Source organism: Engystomops pustulosus, chromosome 2, assembly GCF_040894005.1.
Source record: "Engystomops pustulosus chromosome 2, aEngPut4.maternal, whole genome shotgun sequence".
Classification (NCBI taxonomy): Eukaryota; Metazoa; Chordata; class Amphibia; order Anura; family Leptodactylidae; genus Engystomops; species Engystomops pustulosus.
Window position 1 is genome coordinate 175,153,081 of NC_092412.1, and position 11,113 is coordinate 175,164,193.

Below are 11,113 nucleotides of genomic sequence, written 5' to 3' on the forward strand. Positions count from 1 at the left end.
CAGAGGGGCAGAAGAGCTGCTGGAGGGGCTCACATAAGGCTGTAAATATGAATCCATGGGGGTGGGGGGGCTGTATCTAATGAATACATATGTTGTGTGAGGGGCTTATATGAAATAACCATGAGGGGGCTGTATATTAAAAAAACGTGAGGGGGTTGTTGTTTGTTAAAGATTGTAAAAAAAATGTTGTAATGGAAAGAGTCCATTACAATATAATTGATATAACTGTTGACATGAACCTGTTGATTGAAAATGTTTAAAGACTCTAAAGTAAATATGATAATAAAGAACATTTTGTGAAGGTTATTTGGAAATCTTGACGTCATTTTTGACTATAAAAAAGGTAAATCTAGGAGTGGTGATTCACTCAGTGTTTCACTAAGTCTGCAACCATGAAGTGGGTGTTCCTTGCCTTGGTTTGTCTTCAGCTATCAGAGGGATTGGTCAGGTACGTATATACAAATTGTGTAATGTTCTGTTGGAAACATATCTTTTAATTTCTCACAGATCAAGACAAACTATGGCTGAAGTTGTCAGTTGAATAAAAATCCAATCTGTCTGGCAGAGAATAGATTGCATTGCTTTCTGACATGCGCTTATTGGTAGATAGGGTTTTATGTTGTCTGTTTTGTCATTTTTGTCCTTAAAGGGGAATTTTGTGTGTATAATAAAGATTATTTCCGTATCATAATTTTTTGGTACAACATTGGTAGGTGTTAATATCCTATCCTATCCTAACCATCCTTAGTATGTACAATCGTACAATCATGTACAATTGTTTCATATTTAAATAAACAAAATAGCTATGTTATTTAAATTATGGTAATGAGCAGTTTTATTCCTCAATAGAAAACAAGTATATTCTGAAATGTGCTAAATTTAGATGTAATAAGAATTTTTTTCTTGAGCATTAGATCTAATATATACCTGATTATGATACTAAATGTATGCATCACTCCACTCCCATTATTCAGAGTCCCTCTGAAAAGATTTAAATCTATAAGAGAGACAATGAAGGAGAAAGGTGTTCTGGAAGAGTTTATGAAGACACACAAGCGGGATCCAGCTATGAAATACAACTTTAACCACAAGAATAACTTTGCAATTGCCTATGAGCCAATGAACATGGATGTAAGTATTTTTAAAAATCACCTGTTATCTGATAAGGTTAAAGGTGGAAGAACACAGTCTATTGTGATTGATCTATTATATATATATGAATATATTTTTATATGATTAAATGTTATATAAAGTTTATATAACGTTTTTGTTAACTTTTTTTCTGTTTCAGGCTTGTTACTTTGGACAAATTAGCGTCGGAACACCCCCACAAAACTTTATGGTACTTTTTGACACAGGATCATCCAATCTTTGGGTTGCTTCCACTTATTGCCAGAGTACAGCATGTCGTAAGTCTTTATGATTATTATATCATTGTTATGCAATGGTTATGCAAAGTATAACAATACCCTTGGAATAAATAGATAAATCATCTCAATATTACTTTCTGCTAGCCATTTCTTCCTTTGTTAACATGTATTATTTTAAGTTTAGAAACCTTAAAAAACTTTGAAATACAGTAATCGATGTTTGTCTGGATGAGAGCTATACAATGTATAGCTGTGCATCTAAAGCATAAACATTGCTTATACGTTTTGTGTTTTCTTAGAAAAAAATACTGTTACTTTTTTACAACTTTTGCTGCTTCTTCATGGGATGTGTATGCTGTAGCAATTCCCATTCACTTTAAGTTTTAACTACTGAAATTCATTAGGGGGATACACTCACAAACAAACCTCATGACACACAAGAATAACAGAATCACCAGGAACTGTATAAACATAACTTTATGTGCTGCCTTCTGGTCTTCAGGGTGTGCACTTGAAGTTATGTTCTCACCCTGAGTGCCTGTAAGGAAACTCACAAATATTAACTACTATTCACATAATATTGCTTCAGAACAGCCCAGTTAAACTTAATTTGTATAGGAGTGCTATCTCTATTTGTTGGTCATTCAGAATTCTTACACATACACTTATTTACACTAATACAACCGTAACATTAGAATGTACTGTATCACGGGCCAAATAAGTTAAGGAAAAAATCTCAAAACCTAACATACACAGGAAAATGTGCCTTGTCTGACTTTGTTAGGTTTGTTTTTATATACTATTCAGGATATACAATCCCATTCAAAGTAGGGTAGGTTGAAAATGGTGTTCGGCAGGTTCTGTTAAATCCACTGTAGTAAATGGTGGAAAAAATAGAGCACCAGCATATTTTTATATGCTATAAATAATGGAAGGTAATGTAGGGCTCACTGAAGTCTATGGATGAACAGAAAGCGAACAAAAGTTCTTCCATTCCATTAGGATGCACTCCTAAATTGAAAGCTATAACAGAAATGCAGGTAACCCTTGCAACCCTTCACTATGTGAAAGTGCTTGTGAATAATAACGTATATACATATATATTAGGAAATATTTTCAGTAAGTACATACTTCACTCACTTTTTCAGTTAAATGTGTGTAATTGATGCCGATTTTACCAGTTACAATATCTTCTTTTTTAGAGAACCACCCACTCTTCAACCCAAGCCAGTCTTCCACATATACCTCCAATAATCAACAGTTTTCGATGCAGTATGGCAGTGGCAGTCTAACTGGTGTCTTTGGATATGACACTGTAACTGTAAGTACAGGATTATAATTTAACTCTTATCCAAAAATTCTGATATTGAATTTTACAAACTTATAACACAAACTACTTCTAAATAAAAATCCTCTATATTAAGATCAATATTACAAATTATATCACTTCACTGGAACCAAATACAACTACCCTACTGTTACTGAACAAACACCATGATGCAAGGAATTAATACAGCTGTACAAGAATCAGATGTTACTACAACATCATAACCACAACCATTATCAATGCATAATGACTGAATAATACAGCCAAACCAGAACCCCACCAATACCACAGCATAATGGCTGAATAATGCAGCCACACTGGGATCACTGCCATCACCACTGTAAAATAACTAAATAAGACTGCCATACATCAACCATAACCATTAACACTGTATAATAATTGCCACACCACAAAAGCTACCATTACCACCACAAAAAGAACAATGTCAAATAAACTATGACCGATACCATTACTCATACTTAGTGACCAAATAATAAAACTCTACTGATACTGAAAGCAAATACAAAAAACATTAATAAAAGTTAATTAAAGACCAATTCTGCCCACTACACTTTGTAACCATACAAGTGATTACAATGATGTCTTCATCATTTTTGCCAGCCTGTAAACGCATCCTCTCCTTTAGGCAAAGAACAACTACTCCAACTGCAACATTTTTCTACACAATTCGCCACCAGATGTCTTAATTTTTTGCAACACATCTCCATACTGTGTCCATAAAGATACCATAGTTACTTAAAATATGTCACCTGGATAAATATCTAAATTTACACAGCACAGATAGTGGTTCCCCTTAGACACTTCCCCCATCTCTCATAGACAGTGATAAAAAATAAAAGTGAGACAATGATAAAACAATAAAAGTTTACATTGGAGGCATGGCACAGACCTTGTCCCTATTTAAACCTGATGAAGTACCTCAGCTGTATGTCTCAACTAAAACTGACAGGTGCCACGTCACTTCATGGGGAAAGAGAACTCTACTCAGTTGCAGTGTCACCCAGCACCACTTTGGAAAGGGGAATGGGGGGTTAGGGGTAGGGTGATCTGTTTTTATGGTAGCCTGGGGTTTCATCAAGTAAGTGTAAGGCTGCCATCACATGAATGTGTTCTGCCTATGGAATCAAACCAATGTGCAGGTCAAGTCCCACAGACTGAATGCACTGCAAATGATGTGAGTGTATACAGGAGAAACATACATTTCTTCACTCACACACACATTTATACACATACATATACGATCACATATAGTGGATATATACATCACATACAGTATATACACACCATACACCATAAATATACATACAGCATATACACATCACAGATACACACACATATACAGCACTTATACATCACATGTGTGTCATAAAAATATTATGCTGTATAATGTGCATCATAATATGTATATAATGGTACATATCCTCCATTCTTTAGTGTCTGGTCAGATGATGGGGCCCCCTGACCCTATGGGCCCCATAGCAGCTGCTATGACTGCTACCACTGTAGTTACGTCCCTGGCAAGGATGACACAACAACAGTTCTAATAAGAGTGGAACAATCTGCAACCATCATCCTAGACCTCCGCTTCACCGTTCATTGCATATGCATAAGTTAAATAATAAAGAAACTAACCCCATAAAACTCCCTTTTAAATATGTTGTGCTAGATGCATCAGGGCACACCAAACATGAAGAAAGAACATAAAGCACATGAAGTAAAATGTGCCCCAGAAAAAGTCTTTTTTTTTTCTCAAAATCACATCAAGCATTTTCAAGTTATCACATAAAGAAACAAAATTCAATCATAATTGATATTTTATGATTCCTCATCTATATTATCAGCTGTAACTGTGGTCAGGCATAAATTATTTTATATATAATTCATTTTCTTAAATCATCTACTCTCGCATAGGTACAAGGACTGTCTATTACAAACCAAGAGATTGGGCTAAGTGTGAATGAACCAGGCACAAACTTTGTGTATGCTGGCTTTGAAGGAATATTTGGAATGGCCTACCCTGCTCTTTCTGCTGGAGGTGCCACCACTGCTATGCAAGGCATGCTGCAACAAAACCTACTGACTTATCCAATCTTCAGTGTCTACATGAGCAGGTATATTTTCTTACATTTTTTTATTTTAACTTTTGGTTATTGTTTGTTATTTTTGAACTCAGAAATGCATACTTTACATGGTTTTACAATCTCTTTGCAGTCAATCAGGGATGGTTGTATTTGGTGGTGTTGACAACAACCTGTATTCTGGGCAAATATACTGGGCACCTGTTACTCAGGAACTGTACTGGCAGATTGCTATTGATGCGTAAGTAATTTTTGGACTACATATAGGTTTGTTAGAAAAAAATGATTTTATTTGTTTAGCAATCCCTTACAATCATATTACTGTACATTTCAGATTTTCCATCAATGGACAAGCTACAGGTTGGTGCAGTCAGGGTTGTCAAGCCATGGTTGATACAGGGACCTCTCTCATTACTATACCCCAGCAGTTTTTGGGAACCTTCCTTCAATATGTGGGAGCTCAAGAAAGCCAGAATGGAGAGGTGAGAAGAGTGACTTTTAGATTAGATGCTTAGATATGTTAATTTTCTGTATAAAAGTTTGATATAAAGGGGCTATCCACTTTAGGAAAATAATTGATATTGCTTGTGTAAGGAAAAAGTATACAATTTTCCAGTATGCTCTCTGTATCAATTCCTCATTGTTTTCTAGATCTCTGCTTGCTGTCCTTCTATAGGAAACTTTTATGTTTACTTCCAGTGGATAGAAACCTGTCCATGGTCACACAGGTGCACGGCTCATTATATCACACAGCTCTGATTACTCTCTGTGATACTAATGAGCTGCGCACCTCTGCAACATCTCATGATCATGGACAGATTTCTATCCAGTAAAAGTAAACATAGAAGCTTTCTACAGCAGAACAGTAACATCCATCTAGAAAACTGTGAGGAATTGATAAACTAGATTGGAAAATTGTATCACTTTTTCTTACACAAACCATATCAATTATTTGCTGAAAGTGGAGAACTTCTTTAACATGTGTTACAATAATAATAGGTTAACTAATGCATCTTAACCCCTTAATGACCGCCCTATCGGGATTCTACGTCGGTCATTAAGGGTACTTCTTCTGACGCGACACCTTTCTACGGCGCCGCGTCAGAAGAAGATTTCGGGACATCGGGTCAGTATAGTGCCGGTGTCGGGCTGTGATATCACAGCCCAGACCCGGCACTAACACCCGGGATCGGAAAAACTCCGATCCCGGGTGTTTAACCCCTTACACGCCGCGGTCAAGCATGACCGCGGCGTGCAAGTGTGTCCCCCGTGGATCGGACCCCCCCGGTGTGCTTACCGGGGGATCCGATCCCTCCTGCCGCTGCCCCGGGTCCCGACGAGTGACCCGAGGCTGTCGGCTCCTCTTCCTTCCTGGCAGGACCCGGCTGTAAGTAACTGAGCATGCGCGGCATGCTCAGTCACTTACACTTTACACTTTACAGTGTATTGCAGTGTAGAGGCTTGAATAAGCGATCGGATGATCGCTTATTCAAGCCAAAATGTGGAAAATATGTTGAAGTAAAAAAAAAAAGATTAAATCATTTCATAATAATAATTAAATAAAGTCCCATAATCTCCCCAGTTACACATATAATGCAAATACAGTATATAAAACACAAAAACACACGATAAATGTACATATTTGGTATCACCGCGTCCGTATTAATCTGTACAATAAATCTAAATCAATATTGAACCCGCTCGGTGAACGATGAAAAAAAAAACTACGAAAAACTTCCCGTAATATACAATTTTTCATCAAACACCATCACAAAAAATGTTCTAAAAAGTGATAAAAAAAAGCTACATTCCCTAATATGATACAACTGAAAAGAACAACTCTTTTCGCAAAAAATAAGCCCTCAACCAGGTCTGACAACATAAAAATACAGAAGTTATGGCAATAAAAAGTTGTCAATAGTAAAAACAATGCGATATTCTCCAATATTGGTTTTGCTCAGGAAAATTGAGCAAAGATAAGAAAAACTATATAAATGAGGTATCACCGCAATCGTAGTGAACCAGAAAATAAAGATAAAATATTATTTTTACATTACGTGAGCGGGGGAAAAAAAATGCTAAAAATCCAAAATAAAAATTGATGACTTTGTTTGTGTCCCCCTTGAAATAGTTAATAAAATCTCATGAATAAGCTATAGACCCCCTAAATGAATTATCTATACATTGTATCTCATTCCGTAAAAAATAAGCCCTCATATGTTTGCATTACCAAAAAAAATTAAAATGTATAGGTCGTACAATGTGACAATACAAATCTGCAGTGAATGGCGCCTCCATTCATTCTATACTCGGCCGTGCGCCCGTACAGCAGTTTACCACCACATATGTGGTATCAGTACACTCTGGAGGAATTGGGCATCAAACGTTGCAGTGCGTTTCATCATTTAATTTATTCTGAAACTGTCAGTTTGGCCTAAATGAATGTATTTTCCAAAAAAAATCCATCGTTTCTAAATCGCAGGTCCATATTGTTTTAACCCATGTGAAACACTTAAAGGGTTAATGGACTTAATAGAAGTTGTTTTACATACGTTGAGGGGTGAAGTTTCTATAGTGGGGTAATTTATGGGGTTTTACTATTATTTAGGCCTTTCAAAGTCACTTGGAAGCTGAGTTGTCCCTCAAAATGTGAGTTTTGGGGATTTTCATGAAAATGAGAAAAATGGCACCTAAAGTTCTGCGCCTCATAACATCCTAGAAAAGTGAGAGGATGCATAAAATATCATCCCAACATAAAGCAGACATTCCGTAAATGTAATTTATCAAGCTTTTTGGGTAGTTTTACTTCCTGTCTGGAAAGCAGAACATTTCAAACTTGGAAAATGAAGAATTTTTACAAACTTTTGCCAAATTTTCACTTTTTTTCAGAACGAATCGCAAAACGTATCAAATTTTATAACTAACATGAAGTACAATGTGTCACGAGAAAACATTCTCAAAATCACCGGGATATGTTAAAGCGTTCCGAAGTTATAACCAATTATCGTGAGACATGTCAGATTTGAAAAATCGAGTCTGGTCATTGAGCTGAAAACTAGTGTCGGTTGTAAGGGGTTAATAAGGTCATGAAATTAAAATAGTGTTTCGTAAGATATCTATAGGTATACAGTAAATTTCAAAGAATGCCATCATTAACATGGTTATTCATTTACAGTACTTGGTGAACTGCAACAATGTGCAAAGCCTGCCAACAATCAGCTTCACAATCAATGGCGTCCAGTTCCCCATTCCTCCTTCTGCATATATTCTTCAGGTACCTTGTTTTTGTATCTATATTACATTGATATGAAAAATTAAATCAGTAAAATCATTAATACAATCGCTTTAAATATATCATTATATTATTGTGTGTATTTCTAACTCCATCTCTTATTTCTTCATTTATTAATGTACAAATAATTTAGTATTTTTTTATCTTATAAAATGTTGCATAATTAAGTATCTGTCATTCCTATGCACACAATGTAGCCAGTAACACTGGATGACAACGCGGTGTAGTATTATCAAAAATAACTCCTATTAAGACTCAAGGTTCACTGTAGGTGGAGGTATTTTTTGGGACAAAGACATTAAAATATAACTTTTATTATTCTTTGTATAAAATTGAAAAACAGGACTTCAGATTCAGACATACAAACATAAAACACAAATGATTATCTCTCAGTGTTCTAAAGCTAAGAAGGTGCAGTCACGTGTTGCTACACCCCTACAGCAATATGGTGCGACTCTGGTTGTTGCTTATTTGTTTTCAGGCAACAGCCCCACACTGAGAGATAATAAGAGTGGAACCAGTTATTCTGCGGCAGTGTGTGCAGATTTATTGTTCTCTGCCACACTGCTTCACAGTGTGAATGTAGCCAGTAAGCCTGTAGGCATGTTTACTAATGCTCCAAAGGATTTTGCTTGAAGTAACATCAATGTATGCATTTAGGGAAAGGAATAAGTAAATAGAACAAGGAAAACTTTGCCTCAAATGCTAGCTGGGTTGGCCACTCTTTTATATAAGTTGCCCATGTGTCTCTTCTGCCTCAATAATAATCCCAGATTGTTCATTAAGTGATTCAGTGACTCCTGATACTACATTGTGTTATCTGCAGACTCTCTGTAATTCTTTGTTTACATGTGTGAGCACTGAAGAATAGGAGGGGCTGCAGAAGCAGCATAGATATGAAGAATCCTCCTCTCCCACTGAAAAGTGAAACAGTGGGAGACCCTATGAGGATCAGGGCTGCATTAATGTGGTGGAGGTCCTGGGGTGCAGACTGGTGGGGGTCCTCCCCACAATTTTAGTAAATGTTTCTAGAAATGAATGTATACAGCCTCCCCAGTAATATATATATTACTGGGGGAAATGTATATATATGTATTACTAGGGAGGCTGCATAAATGTATTTCTTTATTTATACAGAAACTGTGATTAAATATATCAAGCCCTCCTGTAATAACTATATACAGTCCCCTATAACTATATAAGTCTCCTATAACTATATACAGCCCACTATAACTTTATACATCCCACCTACTATAACTATAAACAGCCCTCCTATAACTATAGACAGCCCTCCTATAACTATCGACAATCCTCCTATTACTATTTATTCCCTAATATTTATATATAGCCCTCATATAACTATATACAGCCCTGTTATAACTATATACAGTCTCCTATAACTATATACCGCCTCCTATAACTATAAACATCCCTCCTAATATAACTATATAAAGCTTCCTATAACTATAGACAGCCCTTCTATAACTATAGACAGCCTTCCTATAAGAACTATATACAGCCCACTGTGATAAATATATACAGCCCCCTTTAACTATATATAGTCTCCTATAACTATATACAGTCTCCTATACCTATAAACAGCCCTAGTTAAAATAATAAAATTGTACTCACCTCCTCCGTTTCACTGATGTTCCAATGGTGTCAGCATACCATTGGGCTCCAACAAGATGGCAGCGCTTTTCGCTGATGGCACAGTTATGTCACTCACTGCACCACCAGCAGCAGGGTGCTGCCATCTTGTCGAAGTCCTGTTGTCTATGGCAGAGCAGGTAACTTATTGTTCCCTCGCTCTGCTATAGACTCAAGTCTACTAGTTACTGCCCAGATCTCTGAACCGGCTGTTGAAGCAGCAACAGGTTCAGAGAAAAGCCGAGCCATGTGACCGCCTGAATTGCCCACATTTGGTGAGGGCACCTTTAAGGGCAAAATGGTGGGGGCCCCAGGGACTGCGCCCTGGGAGCTCCCCCTATAATTCGGCCCTAATGAGGATGGCCCATGGCAGTGAAAGAGGAATTTGTGTATATATCCAGAGAACAGAATGGTGAGAATAGGGAAAGGCTGAAGGTCTCAGAAGCGGGGTAACTTCAGGGACATGTCTTATGGAACAGATTTATTGAAAAGTGAACAACCACAGTATACAGGAGAACATGCTAGATGTTAAAATCTGCAGCTAATGGCACTAACATAAGCCCTTATTTTATTTTAATAGTTGCAATTTACAAGTTGCAAGGATACAAACAGGATATTCCAGTATATCTGCTCTGGTTGCCTTATTCTCTATTTATTGTCATGATTCAAATTAATGATGATGGTATTGCATTTTGGTTCTGTTTTATTCATCCTACTCAATACATTATTCTTTCAATTTTCAGAATAATGGCTACTGTACTGTTGGAGTAGAAGTGACCTACCTGCCATCTCAAAATGGTCAACCCTTCTGGATTCTGGGTGATGTCTTCCTCCGTCAGTACTACTCTGTCTTTGACATGGGCAACAACAGAGTTGGATTTGCACAATCTGCATAAAGAAGATTGTCAGTGTCTACCTTTTAAAATCTAAAAATGAATCTAACAACTGTTATATTAGCGGAATGCACTAGGAAATAAACAAATCTCCACCTTGTTGTACTGAGGAATGTTTATGCCACTACATCAATTTATGCAAATAAACTATTAAAAAAAATCTAATTGATTATGGCCATCATTCTATCAGGGCCCGCCCTATGTGCTCCTCACATATGTGAAAATAATAATAATAATACTTATGTGCATATAATAATATCAAGTGCCCATAAAAATATCAAAACATCTAATATCCACATATGATTTACAATACATATACATGTAAAAAGTGTAGTTACACCGCGCTCAAATGTAAAGTGATGTTTGGAAGCCAATGGAGAGGAATGTTGTTCCTCAGTGAGATCATCAGAAGGACAGCTGTTGTTCTTTTTTATGAGTCGCTTCAAAGTTGCTGCGAGTTCTGGTTCAAAGGCACAGAGTCA

The 11,113-nt window shown here is 36.7% G+C and overlaps 1 protein-coding gene across 1 annotated transcript; it reads left to right on the forward strand.

The window, feature by feature from the left end:
- The first annotated feature begins 308 nt into the window (after positions 1-308).
- Positions 309-10,744, forward strand: LOC140118907 (gastricsin-like). Its single transcript, XM_072137351.1, has 9 exons — positions 309-448; positions 975-1,131; positions 1,292-1,409; positions 2,573-2,691; positions 4,630-4,829; positions 4,930-5,037; positions 5,131-5,278; positions 7,972-8,070; positions 10,482-10,744. Exons 1-9 carry the CDS (start codon positions 393-395, stop codon positions 10,632-10,634), a joined length of 1,158 nt encoding a protein of 385 aa, XP_071993452.1. The 5' UTR covers positions 309-392; the 3' UTR covers positions 10,635-10,744.
- Positions 10,745-11,113: the final 369 nt, after the last annotated feature.